Raw genomic sequence first — 24,354 nt, 5'->3', positions numbered from 1 at the left:
GAGGGCAAGTACCTCAACATAATAAAGGCCATATATGACAAACCCACTGCCAACATTATACTTAGAGCAAGAAGCTGAAAGCTTTTCCTTTAAGATCGGGAACAAGACAAGGATACCCACTCTCCCCACTTCTATTCAACATAGTACTAGAGGTCCTAGCCACGGCAATCAGACAACATAAAGAAATAAAAGGCATCCAGATTGGCAAGGAAGAAGTTAAACTGTCCCTGTTTGCAGATGACATGATATTGTACATAAAAAACCCTAAAGAATCCACTCCAAAACTACTAGATCTAATATCTGAATTTAGCAGTTGCAGGATACAAAATTAATACACAGATATCTGTGGCATTCTTATACACTAACAATGAACTAGCACAGAGAGAGAAATCAGGAAAACAGTTCCATTCACAATTGCATCAAAAAGAATAAAATACCTAGGAATAAACCTAAGCAAGGAAGTGAAAGACCTATACTCTGAAAACTACAAGACATTCATGAGAGAAATTAAAGAAGATACCAATAAATGGAAACACATCCCATGCTCATGGATAGGAAGAATTAATATTGTCAAAATGGCCATCCTGCCTAAAGCAATCTATGGATTCAATGCAATTCCTATCAAAATACCAACATCATTCTTCAACGAATTAGAGAAAATCATCCTAAAATTCATATGGAACCACAAAAGACCTTGAATAGCCAAAGCAATACCGAGAAGGAAGAATGAAGCAGGGAGAATTACACTCCCCAACTTCAAGCTCTACTACAAAGCCACAGCAATCAAGACAATTTGGTACTGGCGCAAGAACAGACCCATAGACCAATGGAACAGACTAGAGAGCCCAGATATAAACCCAACCATATATGGTCAATTATCATAAAGGAGCCAATGGGGAAATGACAGCCTCTTCAACAGCTGGTGTTGGCAAAACTGGACAGCTACATGCAAGAGAATGAAACTGGATTATTGTTTAACCCCATACACAAAAGTATACTCGAAATGGATTAAAGACTTGAATGTAAGTCATGAAACCATAAAACTCTTAGAAGACAACATGGGCAAACATCTCCTGAATATAAGCATGAACAAATTCTTCCTGAAGCCATCTCCTCGAGAAAGGGAAATAAAAGCAAAAATGAACTCATGGGACTACATCAAACTAAAAAGTTTTTGTATGGCAAAGGACATCATCAACAAAACAAAAAGGCATCCTACAGTATGGGAGAATATATTTGTAAATGACATATCCGACAAGGGATTAACGTCCAAAATATATAAAGAACTTACACACACACCTCAATACCCAAAAAGCAAATAACCCGATTAACAAATGGGCAGAGGATATGAAGAGACAGTTCTCCGAAGAAGAAATTCAGATGGCCAACAGACATATGAAAAGATGCTCCACATCACTAATCATCAGGGAAATGCAAATTAAAACCACAATGAGATACCACCTCACACCAGTAAGGATGGCCAGCATTTAAAAGACTAAGAACAACAAATGTTGGCGAGGATGCGGAGAAAGGGGAACCCTCCTACACTGCTGGTGGGAATGTAAGCTAGTTCAACCATTGTGGAAAGCAATATGGAGGTTCCTCAAAAAACTAAAAATAGAAATACCATTTGACCCTGGAATCCCACTTCTTGGAATATACCCAAAGAATACAACCTCTCAGATTCAAAAAGACATATGCACCCCTATGTTCATCACAGCACTTTTTACAATAGCCAAGATATGGAAGCAACCTAAGTGTCCATCAGTAGATGAATGGATAAAGAAGATGTGGTACATATATACAATGGAATACTATTCAGCCATAAGAAAGAAACAAATCCTACCATTTGCAACAACATGGATGGAGCTGGAGGACATTATGCTCAGTGAAATAAGCCAGGCAGAGAAAGAAAAATGCCAAATGATTTCCCTCATTTGTGGAGTATAACAATGAAGCAAAACTGAAGGAACAAAATGACAGCAGGCTCAGAGACTCCAAGAATGAACTAGTGGTTACCAAAGGGGAGGGGTGTGGGAGGGTGGGTGGGAAGGGAGGGAGACGGGGATTGAGGGGTATTATGTTTAGTACACATGGTGTGGGGGATCACAGGGAGAACAGTGTATCACAGAGAAGAGACATAGTGGATCTCTGGCAACTTGCGACACTGATGGACAGTGACTGCATTGGGGTATGGGTGGGGACTTGATAATATGGGTAAATGTAGTAACCGCATTGTTTTTTCATGTGAAACCTTCATAAGAGTGTATATCAATCATACCTTAATAAAATATTTTTTTTTTAATGTGAACACAAGTAACATGAATAAGCACAGGACACTGTGGATGTAGCAAAACAATTTCACTCTGATGGGAAAATATGTGAAAAATATATCTGAATTTATTATTTTAGCACATCATAATACAGGGTTGTGGCGACAAAGACAATACTAAAATGGATCAATATAAATACGCTAAAGTGTAGTTTTTCACTTACTAAAGTGATACAAGTCTCTCATTCTATTATCAAGTTTATAAAGAAAAAAGATTTACACTATACACACAATGATTTCCTTCCCAGAGCTATAGTGTGGAGAGAGGGGAAAGCCTTAGACTCGGTTTAAAGCATGGCTTTGAGGAACATGATCTGGCCGGCCAGCCCATCCCTTATTAGAGGTCCCCGTTGGGCTTCCTTGTGACTATAAATAGACATTCTATTTCTACTGCAACAATTCTTTCCTGAAGGATCTAGATTTTTTTTTACTATCAAGACATGCTTTTATCTTTGTGGTCCCACTTCCAAAGCTGCTCAAGCTGACAGTTTCGGAGGTCGGCCTTTTGTTGTGCCTCTCTTCTGCCTGAGATGGTGGTGTCCCGGGAGGGGTGGCATTTGTCTGTCTTTCTGGTTGACTGTATACATTCGGTAGTGTACATACACATACGTAACCTTCTAAAATGGGAAGTACCTGTGAAAACATATCCTCCCGCCTCTCCTGCTGGTTCCCCCCCCACTGATACTACGATGGCGCATCTGTGTGAAGCTCTCCACCCTGGTGTGTCTTCTCCGGTGGAGGAAGCAGGGTCTCCCAGGGTGCCAGGAATGGGGTGCTCTTGGTCACGGTTGCATATTGTCGTGAATCCAGTCCAGGTAATTAGTAACCTTGGTATATATGCCCGGAATGTCTTTCTGCCCACAGCCGAGTCCCCAGCTGATGACGCCCACCAGCGTCATGTGGTCGGCCTTCAGGCACACCAGGGGGCCGCCCGAGTCGCCCTATGAGAGAGAGCAGTGTGGTTTGCAAAAATGGCAGACTCTTTGGGGGAGAGGCAGGGTTAATATTGTGGTGGTAATATTCTTCAGAATACTTAGTTTAGACAGGGAAAATTTTACCTCAGTGAGAATTTGAGATAATACTCTCTAGAGAATTAGGTTGTATCTACATTGTAAAGTAGCCAGGCATTTCAGGCCTCCACCCTGATTTTAACTCCAGCACTTACTAGCGGTGTGGCCTTAGGCTAACTGTGCTTCAGAACTCTTATCTGTAAAATAGAGATAATGCCATCTACCTATGAGGCGGTTGTGGGAACCAGCTGGGAGAAAGCTTGGAGAGGTGTGAGAACAATGTATGACATTTAGGAATACTCCTGGTAATTAGCTGCCATTGTCTTACTGAATGAAAATTAGTTTTTATCTCAAAGCTTGCAGCTAAATCATGAGTTCACTTTGCATACAACCTTTTTATGACTGTTGAGCTGAGTAGGACAGCAGGTATTTCTGAAGAAACCATTCAGAAAGAGACCAAAAGCTGTCAAAGAACCAAGGCAGGTAAATGTGATGTTACCTCAGAGGAACAAAGCCGTAAAGTCTTCAGAGCAGGACTTCTGGCTGCCTTTCTTTTGGTGCCCCCACCCTCCAGCCCCGAGCCCCCCACTGGAGAGCCCGGCACACTCTAGGTCAACAATGTCTCATCACTAACAACAGTTCCTGGGTTGTACTGAGGTCCTAATACTGCAGGTGGGGCTGTGTCCCACACCCCAGGCCTTGTTACCATGAAATAGAAATACTCTGATAAGGGTGCCAACACAGTCTGAGACAGTTTACTTTCCCAGGGTTAAAAAATCCGTATCAGGGCTGAACATGAGTTTTTAAAACTTATTTCTCAGATGCCATCTCTGTCCTATATCCCAGTCAGTTGCCATTTCTCCTTCCCTCTTCTACAGAGCAGACTCCCCGATTCTCCAGCACCTACAGAAGTCAAGAGTTTCTTAATTTGTCTCGCTTTATCCATCACTTCAATAGTGAACTCACTGCTTAGGCTTACAGAAAATGCTGAACCAGGTGGAGTTTCCGGTATAGCACTGGGGGAAATCTCCTGCAGTTTAGGTTTCTTGAATTTGAGGAACTTTGATCTTTCTGCAATTGCTTTATTCTTTGGGGCCCTCATCTACAAGCCCAGCTCCTCCCCTAGATGAAATCACTCCATTCTGGCTCCACCCTTGAGTGGGCTCAGAGGCCAGAGAGACGCGCACGCGTACCTGGCAGGCATCATGCAGGTTGGCCTGGGTCCCGCCGCTCCGTGTGTCTCCAGCACACAGCATATTCCTGGTGACAGTTCTGTTAAGCAAGTGCTGGGATGTGCAGCGGCTGGGTGGGTACAGCCTGACGTGCGCCTCCTTCAGCCGCTCGGAATAGAAAGGAGAAGCTGAACCAGAAGAGATGATGTCTTAGGGTTTTAGGAAAAGTTATTTATAAATCACTTGGAAAGAGAAAGCCAAATTTTCTAAAAATAGATAACATTTCCCAAGCTTTTACACGTATGAGCTTGAATCCTATAAAACTGCCAATATTTTATTGTTTCACCTATGAAAACAGCAGTTGTATAGAATGTAATGCAGAGTTTTTCAATAGCAGCACTACTGACATTGGGGCCAGATGAGTTTTTTCTGGGGCCGCTGTCCTGTGTATTGCAGATGTCTGGCAGCACCCCTGGCTTCTACCCACTAAATCCCAGTATAGACCTCCACTGCACTTCAGAATTCTGTCAAATAGAATACTGTCTGCCTTACAAGGTTGTTATGGAAATTAGCTGAGGCGATTGCAACAATCAAAAATGCCTGCAGACACTGTCAAATGTGTCCTGGGGCCCAAATCGCCCTAGCCAAAAGCCACTGGCTTAACCTAGTATCTCATTTAACCCTTGTAATCTAAGGAGATAGCTAGTTCTATATCCATCTCGCCAGAGGAAGCTGAGGCTTGGAGCCCCGTTAAATAAAATTCCACGTCCAGGGTCACCCTGCTGGCAAGGTGCAGATCTGGGATTCGAACTCAGATCTGCCCAGCTGTACAGTCCAAGAACCTCATACCCTGGGGTGAGGTTACTACAACCTTCTTGACATCTTAAGCCCTTCAAAAAAGCTAGCTGTACATTTCAGACCTTTCTTGACTGGCACAGCAGCCCTGTGAGGTTCAGAAGGCAGATAATGGGCTCTCGCCACACAGGGGACTCGCCTACATGTATGCAGCGTCAGTGCCGGAACCAGCGCTGCCACCCCTCACATGACTAGCTTTCCCTCTGGCCAATGACTGCGTCACCGTGGTGCAGGCGGACGGGACAGAGCCTGTCTTGCACTTACACGCCTCGTGCTTGCCGTAGCCTGACAGCTCACACTCGGTCCAGTCGGGCAGCTGCAGGTCGGCTTCGGGCAGACAGACGGTGCGGACAGTGTCGCTCTCCTGGGCGCAGCTCGGCGAGTCCGATTTCAGCTGCAGCAGGGCTGAGGGGGTGGGAGCAAGAGGATAAGCATGCTGGGCTCCCTCCAATTTTAGGGGAGGGAGATGAAGGCAAGGTAGGAGAGGAGGTAGGAACACAAGTCCAGGGGGTGTTGTGCCATCTGGAGTTGGAACTGAAGCAGGAGAAAAATGACATCTTACCAATGTCATTGTCATAAGTGTCATCATCGAATTCCTTGTGGACGATGTACTTTTCTACTTCAAATTTCTGCTCTTCCTGTCCAGGCTCCAACCGGTATGTTCTGCCCAAGACCACCTTCAGGTGGTGGGGAAGAAACCTGGTGGAGAAGGAGCGCTGGGTTGCCTTTCCCGCTGAGGGTCCCTGTACAGGGCCTGCTTTCAAGGCCATAGGGGGAGGAAAACCTACCTCTCCTGGAAGCAGTGAGCAGCAGACAAGACCCAGCAGGAGCCGATCAGGACGCCTCCACACAGGAACCTCTCTCCCGACGACCTCCTGTTCTTGGCGAAGATGGCAGCCTGCCACGGGTGAGAGGTGATGTCCGCGTAGAGGCCTCCTTTAATGCGGAACTGAGGCTGCTTGTACTCTCTCAGGCCACAGGTGGCTGCGAGCAGGAAGGACAGAGAAGGGAGGTCAGGCCTGGGGTCCTGAGGTCGGGTCCTGCGCACCAGCCGGGTTTTGCCTCTTGGAACCCTTCCTAGTCACTGCTCTTCTGCAGGCAGGACAGAGGGACGGGATGGTCTCACGGTGACAAGAGCCACAGCCCTCCCCCACTGAGTCCCCAGCACATACCAACTTCAACGTGAACCCTGTCTGCAACCCCAACACAGAGGCTGGGAAAATTTTCCCCAAGGTCACAATGGCCCTTGGACTAGAACCCAGACCTGTGAGTGACTCCCAATCTGGGGGATCTTTCTGCTTCATGCCTCATGCCTCTAGTTATTTCCTGCAGCCTCTTCCTGGTTTAAGAAATAATGAGACATTGCAGCTTCCCCCTGGGGAAATGTCTGCCTGATATCTTTTCCATCTGCTCAGCCTTACCTGTCCTTCAAGGCCCAGGTGACATCTGACCTGCCTGAGCAGCTTTCCCACCACTCCAAGCCCCTGGGCTCTGAGCCAGCCTACAAATCCTGCTGCTGAGGATGACACACGTGGCCTTCGTTATGCTTAACTGGTACTTTGTGTCCACCTGCCCAGTAAAACCTTTGTTCTTTGAGGAACATTCTGGCTGGTCTGTGTGTTCACAGGAACTGAGTAATAATAATCTATTCTGAGACAATTCCAAAGTAAAGTACTATTTTTTAGCCAAGTATGCCAGCTTGAATTTTCTCTGCCTCCCACCCATATCAATAACCCCCACTGGCATGTTAAGTGGGGTCTGTGGGGAAGGTGGAGCAGTTCACAGCAGGGGACGAGCCCTGGAGTTGGGGCATGCGGTTCAGATCCCAGCTCTGCCTCTTGGAGCCCAGAGAGCTCGGGCAGCCCCGCGCCTTCTGAGGCCGTGTCCCAGGCAGCCAGTGCAGACAGGAGGACGGCCCGTGCCACACAACGCCGCGAAAGCATTGCTCTCCAGGGAGCCGTGCCTTGGAGCCCTCCTCACACTCATCGGCGTTGTTAATGAAGAGCCGAACGGATCCTAAGAGAAACTGCTGTGTTCTTTGTTCCCTTCTGCCCCTCCCCATCGCTCGGTGCATAGGAAATGAACACCCAGGTGTCCCCATCCCACCGAGGCCTGGCCCTCCCAAAACCTGATAGCTGGTCTGGACTGGAGAGCTGTGCAACCCGGGGGTGGCAGAGGAAGTGAGGGTGGGCAAGGAGGTGGCCGTGGGCCCGCCCTTACAGCACTGAGGCACGTCACAGTATTCCCACGTCAACTTGTGGTCCTTCAGCACGTGGCACCAGGGCTTGGCATCCCCATCTGGATTCCTAGATGATGAAGGAGTTGAAGGTTTCGGTCAGTTTTCAGCCACATCGCAAGCTGTGTACAGGGAAGGAGGCTCTGTGAGCCAACAGCAAAAACGCTGAGGGGGGACCCTGGTTCTGGACTTGGCTCTGTGGCTGACCCCACCAGCGGAAGTAGCTTTAACTTCGTTTTCTACTGGCCACATACCCTTCTCATCTCATGGGGATGCAGGGCAGAACCATGAGCTAGCTGTGCGGTGATGGACTTGCGTGAGAATAGAGCAGATGGGATCTAAGCACTTACGGGACAGCCCCCTCACGTGGGATTTGGGTTGAAAAACTGCTGGACTTTGCTCTTCACAATATATCATCCTAGCAAATGAATCATTTGGACTGGATAATATCCATGGTTCCTTCCCACCCTATGGGCCCTGCACATGACTGTAGGCATCCCATCTCCCACCCCACATCCCGCCCCTGCCCTCGGCCCAGACCTGACCCCCATACCGGCAGTAGTTGTGTTTGCCCAGGCCCAGCGCCTGGGCATTGGCCGTCCATGCTGTGTAACTCTTGCCTATCAGGACCATGGAATTCCACTGGAGGCAGGAGGCACCAGATGTGGTGAGGCTGTAGGTGCCTCGGTATGCTAACCCTTTCCCAGTGTAGCAATCCCCATTTCCTTCTGGAATAAAAGAAAATGCAAACTGAAACAAAACCATTTAAGTGGGGCAGCAGGCAAGTTGGGATTTGCATCAGGGCCAAAGTGGGGCTGCTGGTCCGAGAAGCTGACAGTGGACAGCCCGCCCATGAGAAGTGTGTGCTGCCACCCTCCTCCCCTTGTCCTCTTCTCCCAGCCCTTGGCCATAGGGATGACAGATGGCTTCCACTGGGTGTCCCAACTTCCATCAGCTGGCGATGACTTCCTGGGTTGCTGTGTTGAGGGAGATTCTGAAGGTATATCAGGGGCAGCAGGAAAGGATGCTGTGTTCATTTAGTGGCAATTGCTCCTACAGCTGCTAGGGGTTTCCTCCCTTACACACATCAGGTTGCATGAACCAAGGTACTTCAATGGAGAGCCACGTCAGCAGATCCTAATTTCTCAGATTTTGTCTGCTGGGACTCTGAAGGACTTGTTGGCTTGAGAAGGATTGAATCTTTGGGTGCTGCCTATTCCCTTATTTGCCCTATGACCCTTCTGTCTCTCCATCTGAAACTGATTAAGTACACCACTATGCAGAAAAAGCTTTTTTTTTCCTAAAAGGGATCTTCAAGATCATCTAGACCAGGGAGTCCCAACTGAGACCAGATCTTGGGAGATGGGAGGGTGCTCTAGCATTATTGCAAAGAGTCCTCACTTACTGGGAGATGGAATGCATATTATTATGTTTATATATGAACATTTAGAACTTTAAAACATTTTTCATACTATTTGTGATAAAAAACACAGTTACTTGTGAAAGTACCACTGAATTAATAGTACTTTTTTGTGACTTGGTATTTTTTAAACCTGGGAGATTTTTTCACATTAAAAATCTTTCACGATAGAGAGACTGAGAAATAGGCCCATCACAAAAGGGAGAAAGAATCTCCATTCATGCTCAAAAGGATTGGAAATCACTGATGCAGCCCCCCTTCTCTGTAGATGAGGACACTGAGGGTGGGGGTAGAAAGGTCAGCTCAAGGTCAGACGGCCAGCCTGGGAAAGGGCCTCTAGTCTCCTGACCTCTGCAACCAGAATGATTTGGCAGCCTCCTCCTGTGTCCCTGCTGCAGGAGGACTGGCAGCCTGTGCCTCGCAGGCTCTGTGCACGTGACACTGCCGGAAAGTGGGAAGCTGCACTTACCCCTGGGGCAGGCTGGCACACTGCAGAACTCGGAGCTGTACTTCCCTGCCTTGAAGACATAGCACCAGGGCTTCATGTCTTGGTCTGGGTTTCTGCAAAATCAGTCCAAGAGGGCCAGGTGTGGGTAAAATGAAGCCTCCCCTTCAGACCCAGGGGCTTGGCATCTTCTGGGGAAAGGGCTGGTGTGCTTTGGGTCGCACACAGATTAGTTGTATCATGTTAGCTGGAAGTATGACTTGGTTACTGTCTTCAGCTGGAGATTAAGTAGGGTTTAAGGAGATGTGTGTGGGTGCCCAGTTGCCGAGGGGCAGACAGTGATGGTTTTATGTGTTCATGTGGCTGGACCATGTGCCCAGTCATTCAAACACTAATTTAGATGCTGTCATGAAGGGATTTTGTAGATGTGGTCCACGTCTACCATCAGTTGACTTTAAGTAAAGGAGATTATCCTGGAAATGTGGGTGGGCCTCATGCAATCAGTAGAAGGCCTTAAGAACAAAAGCTGAGAAGAAAGTCAGCCTCAAGACATCAGCATCAAGTCAGTCTGAGTTTATAGCAGGTTGGCCTGCCTACAGATTTTAGACTGGCCAGCTGCCACAGTCTCGTGAGCCAGTCACTTCAAATAAATCACTTTGTGCCTATATATGTATATTCTGCTTCTCTGGAGAGCCCTGACTGGTTGGGTATGTCTTTCCCCAACTGTAGCAGCTTTTCGCCAGAGAAAGGCCCACTCAGTGGGGAAGATGGCCTCTTCTTACCTGCAATAATTGTGATTCCCCAGGCCCAGTGTGATGGCGTCTGGCCTCCGCCCGTTGTAGGGCTTCAGGGCCAGGACACTGCTGTTCCAGTTGACGCACTCAGCCCCACTTTCGGCTGTGCTCCATGTGCCCCTGTAGGTGATACCCTGGTCCTTATAGCACGTGGCACTGGCATCTGAGTGAGAGCAGGACACGAGACACCTCACATGTGAATCCCCTTTCATTTAGTTTTCCAAGAGGGTTTTGCATCTGTTCCCATTCTTACCCCAAACCAACAAGATGGCTGAAGCTATGGTCTCAGGGGCCATGGGGGTCCCAGGACTGGTGGCAGGGCCAGACTCAAGATTTGCACCCAAGGCTCAATCCATCAGGCCCCGCACTTTGGTTTCCTAACCGACCTTTGGGTAATCCTTCCCTGCCCCTCCCCTGCCCCCACACACTTCCTTTCCCTTCCGGTAGATTTGGCAACTGGGGTCTCAATCCCTTGCACACCCATTCCTCTACTACTCACCTATTTCACAGCATTTCCCAATAAACCCTTCAGGGCACTGGCAGACAAAATCCGAGAAATACAGGGCCTGCTGACACGTGCCCCCATTGAAGCACCTCGGTTCACTGCAACCTGCGTGAACAAGGAAACGTGTAATTACTTTCAAAGCATCTCCGAGACAGAGTTAAAACTTTGTGCTCACTACATGTCGGCTCCACTTGAAGTGGTTGGTAAAATCAATTCATTAAGCCTCCCAGCAAACCATGAAGGATGTACTGTTATTCTCCCCATTTTACAGATGAGGCAGCTGAAACTCATTAAGTGAAGCCACCTGCCTGAGGTGGAACATGCCTGGGGGCTCTGCGGGAGGATCTGAACATCTGGCCACGAAAGTCAGGGTTTGGGCCCCTGAAATCCAGGCCCGGCCTGAAGTCGTACGTACTTTTGACGGGCACCGAGTGACACTGTGCGCGGCCGCCGTTGCACCAGCAATATTCCACCCGGTTGTTACGAAGCACTGGGCGCAACCACGACTCGTGCTGCAGGTACGTCATCTGTGTTTTCTCATCTCTGCACGTCACTGTAACGAAAGACAGGCCGGCCACTTAAGGCACACGCAGCAAAACAGCCGCCCACCCGGTCCTTCTGAGGAAGTCCCTCCCTCCTTTAAATATAGTCCCTCCTTCCTTCTTTTCTTGCTCCCAGCTGGAAGACAATAGATTCCCAACAGTTTGTCACCAAAGACTCCTTTTATTATTTTTCCTCTGATGGGCCCTCCTTTTGAAAGAATTTATCTATCAAAATATATTTACTGAGTAATTTAATTTTTCATTTGAATGCATCAGAAATACACGCATGCATATAATCACATACACAAGTATAATTGCCTACCAGAGGTTTTGATCCACGTGAGTTTTAGCGCATTGAAATGATGCCTTTCTGGCCCGAAACAAAGAGAATTGACATTTCAGTCTGCAGAAAATGTGCTATTTCCATTAGTATTTGTGGCATAATGAAAATAGTAGGAGGACTCCTGTTAATACTGTTTCTCTCTGTCTGTTTGCAAACCAGAATGCCAACTTAACTTTTAATTAATTAAACAAGTACCATATGTTCATCATAAGTAATACTGTTATTTGAGGGTTCGTTGGGGCCAGGATACCCATTTAGGAAGCGCTGTGCTCTCCAACCTCATAGGTCTTAAGAGTTAAGGTGTGACTCACTCTAGGGAAACATCCACTTTTAAGTAGACGTTGCAAAGTCTTCCAGACCCAAAGGAACTAGGTCACGGAGGAGGAGAGACAAGGGCCCCAGGTTTGGACTTGCAGCTGGGCCTAGAGTTCTTCAAATCAGGGGCAAGACTATGCAGCCATTAGCACTTTTTATTCTTCAAAACCTAATGGGAATGTTCCCTAGGCATCTGGAGTGGACCCCAGACATGGTCTTCTACAGAGAAAGTCTCCCCATGCCACTGAAGGGTAGCCGTGGGCAAGTCACTCTCACCCTCTCCAGGTTCTGTTCTCTCATCTGTGTACGAGGCTGAGGACCACTGACCTCGCAGGCTCCCACCCGTTGGCGACCCCGTGGCAGCCTGACTGTCGGAACCTGGCTCCGGGGCTTCAGCTAACGTGGTGGAGGGGACAGCTCGGGCGTCAGAGTCACCACAGAATGGCAGCTTGCCCCACCCCCGGCCCTGCCCCATGGGCCCCCGCCCATCAAAGCGGAGCCTCACCTCTGTACGATCTGGCTCCTCTTCCCACCCGAGGGTGGATTTCCTGTGGAGAAACCAGGGGCGGAGGGCGGGTCAGCGCATGCTGGGTGTGGGGGGAATAAAGGAGGCCCAACCAGGAGACCCGCTGTGAATCCGCCGGGCAAAGGCCGCCTGCCCGGAGCGCCCCCCTCGGATGAAACGCCCATTTCTTGCCTTCTGATCTACTTCCTCCTCCCCTTCGGCCTTGGCGCTGTCCAGAACTTTCTGAATGGTGGAAGTGTTTACTACCCGAGCTGCCCCTGTGGTAGCCCCTAGTCACATGAGGTGCCGGAGCACTGGAGGTGCTGCTAAGGGACTGGCTTTTACTTCTATGTGAGGTCAGCCACGTTGGGTAGGGGCTGGTGGGTTGGACAGCGGAGCCGTGGTCCCACCAGGCTCCCTGACTCCCGGCTTTGAGGTCCGGCTGCGCAGGTGCGGCCCCTTGGGCCGGCTGCCATGTGTTAGGGTGATGGGCGTTTGCAGAGAGCTTGTGCAACAGGCAGTCGTCCCAGCGAGAGAGCGGAACGGGGCCTCGGGCCTGCCGCCCGGGGCACGTGGCTCAGGCACAGTCTTCATAAATATCTTAAGGATTTATCCAACACATTCCTTAAAAACAGCCCCAAGACAGCCGTGCAGAGGAATTAAGACCCATTTACTTGGGTCCGAGTCAGGGCCTAGGGTTCTGCGGCCCGCACGCTCCTGCAGGGGATGGTCAGGGAGCCCTGCGCGGGGCCCTGGGCGCGCTGGGGAGGGGCTGGGAGTGCCCAGCCTCGACGGGCTACTACCAGGCGCAGCCCGCACACCCACCTGTCGGGGCAAAGCCAAGACTGCCCCACAGAGCAGAAGCACACACAGCAGCTGTCGCTTCACTTCACTCATTGCGTCTTCTGAGGGCCCCTTAAACTCTGGAAGAAGAAAGGAAAGGAGCCTCAGGGGGTGATGTGAGAGGTCAAAGTTCAGGAGCCTGTGGCTTTACCCAGGCCTGCCCCTCTGGCCTCTGCGCCCACGGCAGGGAAGGCAACAGCAAGGCTCTGGAAGACTTGTCCTTAATCGTGTTTTTCATTGTGGTAAAATGCATACAACGTGGAGCTCACCACCTCACCCACGTGTGAGCGCTGCCCGGTGCATTCAGTGCACTCGCGCTGTTGTGCGCCCGGCCCTTTTCCATGTTCCCCGCCTCCAGCCCTTTTTCATGTTCCCCGCCTGCAACTGCAGCCCCAGTGAACACGAGCTCCCGCCTTGCGTCTCTGAGTTCACCTCCTCCGGGGACCTCATGTCAGGGGACTCACGCCCCTCGCCCTTCCGTGACTGGCTTCTCTCTCTCAGCATCGCGTGATCAGGGTTCAGCCGTGTTGTGGCTTGCGTCGGGCTCTCCTTCCTTTTTAAGGCTGAGCACGGTCCCAGGGTCTGCACGGACCCCATCTTGTTTATCCCAGACCGGTCAAGGAACCCAGGTTACTGGAAGATCACTTTGCCCAGATTCTTCAGCGGGCTGGAGGGGCGCGCACCCCTGTCTCTTCCTGGCAGCCCGCGGACCTCAGTTCTTTCAACTTTTAATTAATTAAACAAGTACCATATGTTCATCACCGGTTTCTCTTGAAGCCAAGTCCCGCCCTGGGACTGACTACATGGGGCCGCAGTAATGTCCCTGACATTTTCAGAGGAAAGCGTAAGGACTTTGTGGAGGGCACACTGCAGGACAGCCCACCTCAGCCTGCCTCCCTCTACCACTTGTCACCTCCATGCCTCCTTGTCCACCCTCAGAAAGCCCTCTCCCTCCCCACCACTGCATCAGAATTCTGCTCTTTAATAGGCGGGCCTGGCAAAGTGCATTTCTGAAGAAAGGCACAGAGGCATCTAGTTTTTGGCCGTTAGACTCAGACCTTCCTGGACCCCAGATTCCCAGTTTCCATGTGCCTTTCCCCAGGATCCGGCCCTCAGCGGCTCAAAGTAGGTGAGTCGGCCGGGGTGTTATTCTGTGGTCTGGCGGCCCGCTCACTCCCCCACCCACGTCCGAGAGAATTAAATCAGGGTATTTCTTCTCTTGACTCATTTCCCTTCAGCCACAGCAACTTTCAGTCCCACGCCTCCCCTCATCCCGTGGGCGCCAAGGGCCCGGTGGGCGCAGGGGCTTCCAGGGCCTTCCTCCTGGTCTGGCTCTGGCCCTTCTTTGTCTCTTGGCAAAAAACTCCCCAGCTGGAAGTCCTGCTCCCCTCAGGACCCAGGTCCCCTGCAGAGCAGGGATGAAAAATAAAGGGCGGTGGGGTGGCGGCACAGTCTATGCCCCACTCTTCCTCCTGGCTGCTGGAGACAGGCTGGGGACAGAGGGCGGGAGAGGCTGGTCACCGTGACTCCGACAGGAGAGCACAGGCCACAGGCTCGGAGGGAGTTTTGCCAACCAGCACCCTCCTCCCCCGCTAGAAGGAAACAATCTAGGCCGTGGGTCTTTGTTCCCATGGGCAGCCGTTCCAGGGCAGGGCAGGGTGCCCTCTGGGGTCAGAGGAGGTGTGTTCACACAGAGGGGGAGCTTTGCTACCACTCACTGCTTTTAAGGCAGCTTCAAAAAAGCAGGGACAGGAGGCCGTCCAGAACAGGTGGCATTTTTTGCCCACAGAGGACTGCTCCGGATTTTCTTTCTCGGCTTTTCTTGAATCATCCCTTTCTCAAAATTTCCCAAATTTCCTCTTATTTCCCCCTCTTAACTTTGCCCCATTACTTATATATATTATAATCGTTTATAAAAGAGCTTCTTAAGCGTCTCTCCCTGTCCCTTCCTGATGTTAATCATTTTGCACGCATGTGTGAATTGTCCCTTCTTTCATCGCTGCAGCCACACCTTGAGTGCAGGGAGGCTCCCTACCCTCAGAACTTCGTGAAGAAATTCTGAATGAAAACAATGAGTGGGGAAGTGAAGCACCAGCCCCACAAGGAACTTAACTGTCCACCTGCCAAGCCAGCCAGTCCTGTCCACACACTCACTCACCTAAGCCCGGAGCATTAGTTCAGTCTTTTCTCTGGAAGCCTGTCGAGTTACTGTTTTATTTCAAGAACTCGGGGACCTCCTCAATGGAGTGCAATTCTAGATGTTGGAAAATTGCCAAGAGAGAAGTGGAGATTTAGCACATTTGCATTTCCTGGACAAATGGGGGAGGAGAGTGTGACTTTCAGCCACACTGGGTGTAAAAACTCAGGGGCCGCCCCATGGTAAGGCCTTTGCAGCCAAAGAATCAGCATGGGGGGAGGCACATAGCTTTGTCTTCTGCCCCTGGGAGAGTCCGACACTGTCTCTCTCTGGGTCCTTATCTGCCTGCACCTCTTTAGGCCTTGTGCGGCTCAGTGCAATGAGTGTCACACAAATAACGTGATAGCTTGGTCCCCGTGGCACAAAGGCAAAGGAGTAGCCAGGCAGGCCAAGTGGGGTAAGAGCTGGACAAAGAAATGAGTCATCGGCCAGCACACAAGCAGGGCAGCCAGCTGAAAACCAGGGAGGAAGAAAAGAGGGAGGGAGATGTGTCCTTATTTTGCTTTTGTCAAAGAGGACAATGTAGAGGTCTGGGGACAGCGGGTAGGCAAAGAGCAGAGCGAATGCAAGGAAGGAGGACTCAGACCCAGGCCGAGGCGCCTGTGCTGGGACACACTTCAGGGCCGCCACGGCCCCAGGCTCCTAGCAGGGGAGGAATGCCAGGTGCTCTGGGGAAGCCTGGGTGGGAGGTGAGGTTTGAGGAGTGTTAGAAGCCCTTCAGAGGCTCATTTTATAAACACAAAGACCAGTATTTTTTTCCCCCTGTGTTCTCTTCCTTCTGCTAACTTTACAGTTTCCCAGAATCAAAGAACTAAAAAAAGGAAGGAGGGAGGGAGGGAGGAAGGAAAAGAAAAGCTACGAGGGTGGGTGGCCCCCTGCTGTTGGACCCGAATCCCAGAATCACTGGCAGCCTCACAGTAGGAGGAGCAGCTGAATGGCCATAAGGTCCCGGGGCTCCCAGGTCTCCACAGCCCCAGCCCTGGCAGGCCCACCGTAGCACATGAAGCTGAGTTTTGTGGATTTGCAAAAGGCACCCTCTCTGGTAGCTGGAGTTCAGCAGACACAGATCTTGGCAAGCTGACAAAGAACCTGTGCAAATTAGAGAAACCAGGACATGTGACCTGGCAAGCAGAGAGTGGCCTGCATCTCCAGGATGCGTGGGCTGGTATCCCTGTGCGGGACGCAGACTGCAGGGCTGCGGTCAGAGCATCTCAGACCTTCCAGCCTGGAAGCCACCTTGGAGCCTGCTGTCTGCAGCAACCGAGTGACTGTCCCCTGGCCCCTCTGAACAACCATGAATGATGACTGTTCTAGGGAAAAGAAGAGAATGCCTGGTCCCTGGAGCAAAGATTTGTGCTGGCTGAGAAATCAGTAATCATGCCAGCCAGAAACTCAGTGGTCATTTCTGCAATGCTAACTCAGCTAAGTGACAGGCGTCAGTTAATGACTGTTTGAGTCTGGATTAGGTGAAGCCACTGGAATGACCACAGGGCAGTCAGAGGAAGGCCCCGGGGGAAGGCGGTAAACAGCTGTCCTGGTGCCTTCATGCTGCCTTTCCCCCTTCTCTGTCCTCCTTCCTTCTCCATCCTCCCCCATAAAAATCTGCTCTCAGGAAAGGAACTGATATAGTCATTCACATAAGGTTAAAATGACTGAATAAAAATGTGCTGCCCTTCCAGAAAGCATCTATTTTCAGACATAAAATCTGCTCTCAGAGATGCAAAACCAAGTGGGTTGGGCTCCCACAGTGTCCTCCAGGGCTAATACTCTGTGATTTCTGCTGCTCTGAGCACAAACGGTGTAATGAGGAGTGTGCACAGACTGTGTAAACTATGAAACACCTGTCAGTGGGTATAAGCGCTTTTATTTAAACACTCAAGCATGTGCTATAAAGCGATTTGCAATAAAGGAACTCGAATGCAGTCAACCAGTCATCAAGCTCTATGACTTTAGGTACCGACAGTGCAGTTGCCCCAGTGGAGCTGGTGTAGGACTTCAAAACTTGTAGTCTCTCCTCTTGCCAGCAAAAAAAAGGCAGAAACATAAGCAAGCTTGAGGGTAGAAATTGCAAGGGAAACACAAAAGTAAATTAACACTCTTATCAAATTTGGCAAAATGTGCAGGTTTGCTACTTTACTATTGGGGAAACTTATCAGGTTATTACTGGTTTGCTTTGCAAAACTTCTCTCTGGAAATCTGAGTAAGAGAGAATCAGTTTCCAAGCATAGCAGTTCCCTAAAATGACTCACGGCTTTAAAACAAACACTCTTCTGGATCCCCCCCACCGCCAACCATCATGGCCCAAGATGGATGCTGACAAATCAGAAGAGAAATGGCCAGAATTCCTTGGAAGTGGCAAGGCATGTCACTAGAGTCAGGACACGAGAGGAGGCAAGGGAAGAGGAGGAATCAGGCATTGCAGAGGTGGTGGAATTCCACCAAAGCTCATCTTTGTTACCGAGTCAGACCCAGGATAGAAGCCATTAGCCTGGTAGCTCTGGTCCAGGTCCGGCTTTTTACAGAGGCTGTGCTCTCAGAATAATAACCATTTCAAAAACTGCTATCGTATAAGCACTTCTTAACTTTTCACCTGGAAAGTTGCTGTGTGCCAGAACTGATTTTCTCTCTTCTTGAACAGACTTCTTTACAACCGGCAGAGGAGAGAGGAAGAGTCTGTTTCTTACCTCATTTGATCAAGTCCAATGAGGTGTGGAGAATAGGTACCTCTCCTGGTTTCCATCTCCACTATCTCCACTCAGTTACTTAGTTACTCTCAAAACATCCTCAAAATAAAGGCATATGACCTGTAGCTAAATTACATGAAATTAACCTGGCTACTTAGAAAAATCTATTCTGAGCATACTTGCCTTCTCAACGATCCACCTTTTGGATCAGAAATATCTGATGCACATGGATGTTTGGAAATCAGAGACACTGTGTGACAAAAATAAGGGAACTGGAACTTCCCAGAAAAAGACTAAAACATCTCTTTCTCTCTGTAGCCCAGATGGTAGACACTGGCTTTTGCTACTACAATGAGGCAAAATAAAATAAGTTTTCTCTTCTGTGGTAACTCCAAATCCCTGTTATTTAGAGGAAATAGGGATTATTGGTTGTGGGCCCAGGAAAATAGAAATTCATCCCATCTGTCCTATGGTAAGAACAAAAGGAACTCTTTCCTGATTAACTAGATCCTTGTGAAGAAAAAACAAAGTTCAGCTGGGAAATGCTAACTCAATTAGTCAGTGCAGGAAAATGTTAAACCCCAAATCGGAATCTAAACAAACCCTGCAATAAATGTTAATCTCAAAGATTGTCTTGTGAAGCAATGAAGGTAGTTCCCCTGGTTCCTTCCACTCCCTAAAGCAAACACCCTTAAAAGGGAATCAAACATGCAATAATAATTTGATAAATTCTTTCAGCGTACGTCCAGATTTCAACACACATGAATCAGAAAAATTATTGGAGGCTCTCACAGTATCATTACATGAATTTGTCCACCTTTTGCTGGACTCACATGAAAGTGACGTATTAGCATATTTTTGAGAAATGTGTGTGGATTAATGCCACTCACTCAGCAGGTATTTGAGTGCCTACCACTTGCCAAGCACAGAGTTTACAAAACCCTTTTTTGTCCACTGAATGATTTAAGGCAATATTATTATCTTGTTTCTGCAGGAGAGAACTGAACTTCAAAAGAGTGTAACTGAGTTGGTGCTAAGGTGACGCACCTTGGGAGAGGTGGCACTGGGACCCAGACGCAGGATACCCAACTGTAACGTCCCAAACCCGATACCCTTTCCGCTACTCCTCCCTGTGTCCTGACGCAGATTGCAACATCTTAATGTGTTCCAAGGTGATATTTTGGAGGAGCACCGTGTTGTAACACAAGGGGCATAACCTCTCAACTTCAAACACCAGCTGCCACATACAGGTTGTGAGTGGTTTCCTGGTTTCAAGAACAGGCTAATCATTTCTGCCTTGCTGCATTGTGGCAATTAGAGAAAAAGCCGGCAGAGGCCCTGCTCAGCGGCCAGTGCACTGCAGGATGAACTGCCCTTACTATACCACCTGTGTCCTTCAGTAACGGGAGCACCGAAGTTTACAGCTCCTCCCTGGATCAATAACTGGAGGCGTTCAAGGCAAAAGGGATGCCAGGCTCTATGGCCATCGTGGTCAAGTGTCAATTCCAAAGACTGTTTCCTAGACCCTCTGGACATCTTGTGGTTGCTGGTAACCGGAATTCTTACACTTGATGTTAAATTTGGCACCTGTGTCCTTTCCAGATGATTTGTAAACTGCATGCCTTTTATCTGTGTGCACAGAACAGTATTAACAGGAGCTGTTATTTCCTGAATATGGGCTGGTGTTGCTTATCCTATTTTCACCTGTTTTTTTATTTGCCTTTCCCAGGCCTATTCACACCTCCCCATGCCAGGGTTACCCTGGACTCGCAGAGGAGGCGGGACTTAGCAGCCGAGACAGCTGGAGGATGAGGCCCGTGCTACTGAAAACACCTGTCAGATGCACATGGATATTTGGAAGCCACAGACATGTGAGAAAAATAAGGAAACTGGAACTTCCCAGAAAAAAACCAAACCGTCCCTTTCTCTCTGTAGCCCAGATGGCCCATCCCGGCTCTTGCTACATCCCGGCAAAAATAAAACAAGGTTCTCTTTCTTGTGAACAGGACAAATTTTGACTAGCCAGCTGCGATCAAGGTGACTAGTAGTCTTGCCTCTTTTAGATTATTCATAGTAAGTTACAGAGCTTAGCTTCCCCACTGGGCCCCGGCCTCCCCACCTGCAGGAAACTCAGCCAACATCAAACCACTCACGCAAAGATCTCTACCAGAGGGACTTGAGGACCTCCATGGGGTGCCCCCCTCCTGCCATCTACCAGATCCCCATCCTATCCACCTGGACCGCAAGCCCCTGCTCAGTCTAATTTCCTCTTTTCTTGGATTCACAGGTGATGATTTACTAAGTCCACATATTCATCAGCAAGCATTTACTGAGCACCAGCCATGGACCAGGCACTGGCTCCATGGCATAAAGACAAATATGCTCTATCTTTAAAAACTCATCGTTCAGGCAGAGGTCAGACAGCAACTAGATAATCGCAGTACAGTGCGACCAGCACTGTGATCTGCAGCAGGAGGGGCTGGGAGGTGGGAATGCGCAGGGAGGAGGGGTCCTGCAGGAATGTGGAGAAGGGGGACCAGCTCGTTCTTGTTGAGATGGGGGACTAGTCAAGTAGGCTTTTCCCAATGGATACTATGTAAGCTGTTCAACAGAAGTAGAGTTTGCCGGGCAATGAAGGGCATAGCCCCAAGATGGGCCAGTTGCTTGCAGCCCAGAGTGACAGCAGCAGGCAGCCAGACCCCCTTACTCTTCAGCATGCACACCTGTCCCTGGGCAAAAGCTGTATGATTCCCAGCCCAGGCTCTCCCTTCAAAGGTGTCCCTAGGAGGAAGTGCAATTTGGAAAGCCCCACTGTTCTAAGGATATAGAAGCCTTTGGAAGAGGTCAGTTTGGAATATTTGCAACCATATAACAAACAGAAAAGGCTCTTCATACACAGGTCCAGTCTCTGGGTCCAGCCCGACCTTGAAGTCGTCACTTCACAGGCTCCAGGTACAATCAGGCTCTGTAGGCTAATCCCCAAACAAACCTTTCCAAGCTATGGAGTCTGCATCAGAGCACCCATAACCATCCTGCGCACCCCAGCTGGGCCTGTCAGCCAAGAGTCGCCCTCTGGATCCTGGCCATTGGCACAGAGGGTGGTGGGCAGCAGCTAAGGAACCCAGTTGTATCAGTCCTGTAGGAAGAACAGCTGGTAGCATGCCCAGGGCCACCGTGATCAGCGCCAGAATGTGCCTCAGTCAGTCCTTCAAAAAGTATGTATGAAATGCCTGCTGTGTGCCACGTTCATTTTCCCTTCTGCTATAGGTCTTATTTTTCAGGTAATGGAGAGCCTTATCTGTCCCTCTACCCCTTTCTGCAAAAGTCTATTTTCCCGGCAGGACAGTGGAATATAAAATGTATAAAATGTCACTGAGAAAATGTGCTGTCTTTATATGTAAGTCGACAACTCAGTCAATATCAGGAGACCATGTGGCTGGATTTGGGGCTGGACCAAGGTGGATAATCTCCAAGATTCTTTCCAGGTCTGACTTTCTGTGAGTCTGAATCATCCTCACTCTTGTACCTGATTTGATTTGAGAACCTACTCTATGTAGTTTTGTGAGCTGGTTGACTAGAATGAGGTTTATAGCCTGAAATTATGGATAAAATTTTTCTGCATGCAAAGTAAATGGCCCAGAGAAGGAATGAATAGAATATTCTGGTTACTCATTGTCTATTCTAGCCATCTGAGGACAGAGCTGATAGTCACTCACAGAAAATAAAAATTTTATTCTAAGACTACATTGCACAGTGCCAAATAATCAAGTGAAACTGAACCTTTCAACTCAAAACCCAAATTTTTCCTCCCACCAGATAGTCAATATCTCTGAGAAGTATATGAATTTTGAGTTTTGAACAGAGCTAAGTCCACTCTGTTGCTCTGAACCATGTTGTCCCCTCAGCCATCTGCTTGAAAATAACCTGCACACACTTGGAAGTTTTGCAAGTCCTGAGGCAAGCCCTGCTTCTACACAAAGGGCCCTTCATGTTGCTATAAACCCCTTGACCAGAAAAGCTCCTGCTGGCAGATTAGCAACAGGCTTCCCCTGAACAGCACATTTCCCCAAATGCCTGTGGACCAGGCCACTCGCTTACAAAAGTCTGAGATGGTCCCAGTTGCTAGGTGTGGCTGGGCTGCTTGTCACTATGACACACACTGATCATCAGCTCCACTCATCAACAATTTAGGCCCCGGGAATAACAACCAAGTCCCAGAGTGCTGCCTCAGTGAGCACAAATAGAGGGATCACGGCTGTCCCTCAGCTCCTCCCGGCCACACGACCAGTCCCAGGCCTGTTATAAAGCAACCAGGGGAAAGCACAGACACTGGGGCAATCTAACAGGAGGCATCACAAAATAAACTGGGATGGTCTTGGGGAGTCTGGAAGAGACTGGGCCATCTGGGCAGAAGGAAGCCACCGTTTGCTCCTGACAAAACCCAGAGGTTCGGGGCTGGCGTTGCTGAGAACACCCTAGGTAGCATAAACCAATGTGCAGCCATCTCTTGATCAATACTCACATGTCCTTGCTGGTGCCTGGGGTCTGACTCTGCTTTCTCAGGAAGCACTGAGCCAGCAGCTCGTGCTGACCATCATGTATTGATTCTGGACAAGTCAGTGCCTCGCTCCCGGAGTCTTCCCACCCATGGGCAGAAATTGCTAGGAAGTCCCTTTGAGGGAACTCTGCTTACCAGTTATAACTGCAGAAGTTCTTCATGGGATTGCAAATACACACACACACAGTCGTTTTCCGTCATCAGTCAGCTGCAGAGGTTCACCCTTGTAATTCCAACTCCGCCACCAAGTAAATCACCAGCCCACACTTCTCTGTGCTTCAGTTTGTCCTTAGTTACCTGGGAGCTCGGCCTGTATTCCTCCTTCCCTCCCGTCCCCTCTCCCTTCCTCCCTCCCTGTGAGGTTAATAAAGATAATAACAGGGAAAAACAGGAGCGCCTGCATGTGCTTCCTGCAGAGTGCTTTAGAAGTAAAAACCACTGATGCTATCTTTCCCCTGTAATTGGAAAGTCTTTAAGCAGGACCTCACACTTGCACGCTGGGCAAAAAGCCGGAGGACACAGTGCCCCGTGGTGATGGGGTGGGGGGCGTGGGGCGTGGGGGAGATCACAGGCCTTTCTGTGATGGGCGCCTCCTTCTCTTCCCCACCTAGGAAATCATGCCTGAGGTAAGTCCCTCTCGGCCTCATCCGGTCTCAGCTTCTTCACCGGGTTGTTCAGGGAGGAGGCCGCCAGACGCCCACCCACGGACCCTCCCACTCAGGCAGGCTGCTGACTTCGCATTCCTTGCCGGTTAGTCACGAGATGCTCCCATTGTCTATTCAGAGCCCTCGCATATAATTCCTTTCACCTTCTTTTTACTCTGCAAGCAGAGATTTCTTCTCCAAGAAATAATGCCTCCTGTTTTCCCTCCCCGGACGCCTCAACCCTCCAAACCAGCTCAGCCTAGCCCAGGCAAATGCAGATCCAAAACAAAATCTCCCTCTGGGTGCGGATTCCAGCTAATCCTCTTTCTGCCTGAATTACAAAGTCAGTCCCTCCGTGCAGGCATTCCTTCACTGGCTCAGTGAGCCAGGCAGGCTTTGAAGAGAGAGTAGGGAAGATGGGTGGACAGAGGCACAGAATTCAACCTACCACCACTCCTTGCCTGCCTGCCTTCCGTCCCTCCGAGAGGCCTTCCCAGCAGTGTCGGGCGCTTGCACGACCCCAGCTGTTCTCCCTGCACAGCTCTGGCCTCCTTTAAATGTCAAGGCGGGGGGTGGAGTCCTTGGCCCTGGGTGGGAGGGTTTCTCTGCCCCAGGGCGATGCCCAGTGGACAGGGCCATGAGGGAGCCACCCGGGGCGGGCCTGTTTTCATTAAGAGGGGGAGGAAGTTCACCAGGAAAGCAGCACAGCCCATCCTGGTGCTGGGCCAGCCTGATTATTCATGGCTGTGATGTCATCCAGTCACAGGAATTTGGGAGTTGGAAGGGATCTAAGAATCATCTTCCTTTAGAGTCTAGTCTCACTGATATACATGGGACCCCCAGGATCAGCTGGCTCTGAGCCCCTATCTTGAAAAGAGGTGTTTACAATTCTGAACAAATACACACTGAGGACACTGAGGGGCTCTCCAGCGGGAACAGTGCCCCTCTGAATGC

General features: G+C 49.5%; 1 protein-coding gene across 2 annotated transcripts; it reads right to left on the bottom strand.

Moving 5' to 3' along the window:
* Positions 1-2,382: 2,382 nt before the first annotated feature.
* Positions 2,383-24,033, bottom strand: PLAT (plasminogen activator, tissue type). 2 transcript variants are annotated; one of them, XM_036877502.2, is made up of 15 exons: positions 23,849-24,033; positions 15,476-15,571; positions 13,300-13,395; positions 12,475-12,517; positions 11,185-11,322; positions 10,764-10,874; positions 10,253-10,427; positions 9,495-9,586; positions 8,159-8,333; positions 7,590-7,675; positions 6,158-6,353; positions 5,932-6,068; positions 5,634-5,774; positions 4,536-4,702; positions 2,383-3,273 (listed from the first exon to the last, which is right to left on the bottom strand). In XM_036877502.2, exons 3-15 carry the CDS (start codon positions 13,369-13,371, stop codon positions 3,115-3,117), a joined length of 1,692 nt encoding a protein of 563 aa, XP_036733397.1. In that variant the 5' UTR covers positions 13,372-13,395; positions 15,476-15,571; positions 23,849-24,033; the 3' UTR covers positions 2,383-3,114. The 2 variants fall into 2 exon arrangements, with proteins under 2 accessions (XP_036733397.1, XP_036733396.1); XM_036877501.2 differs by lacking the exon at positions 15,476-15,571.
* Positions 24,034-24,354: the final 321 nt, after the last annotated feature.

Source organism: Manis pentadactyla, chromosome 7 (assembly GCF_030020395.1).
Source record: "Manis pentadactyla isolate mManPen7 chromosome 7, mManPen7.hap1, whole genome shotgun sequence".
Taxonomy (NCBI): domain Eukaryota; kingdom Metazoa; phylum Chordata; class Mammalia; order Pholidota; family Manidae; genus Manis; species Manis pentadactyla.
Note: the sequence above shows the minus strand (reverse complement) of the source record. Positions and strands in the feature narration are given on the sequence as shown.

Excerpts from the sequence above, each read along its gene's own strand:
- PLAT (XM_036877502.2), bottom strand. The coding sequence starts at position 13,371 with ATGAGTGAAGTGAAGCGACAGCTGCTGTGTGTGCTTCTGCTCTGTGGG. Across the intron at positions 8,334-9,494 it reads TGTGCCAGCCTGCCCCAGGG|AAGGAAATGGGGATTGCTAC; the intron begins GTAAGTGCAGCT and ends CTTTTATTCCAG. Across the intron at positions 3,274-4,535 it reads ACCTGCATGATGCCTGCCAG|GGCGACTCGGGCGGCCCCCT; the intron begins GTACGCGTGCGC and ends TCTCTCTCATAG.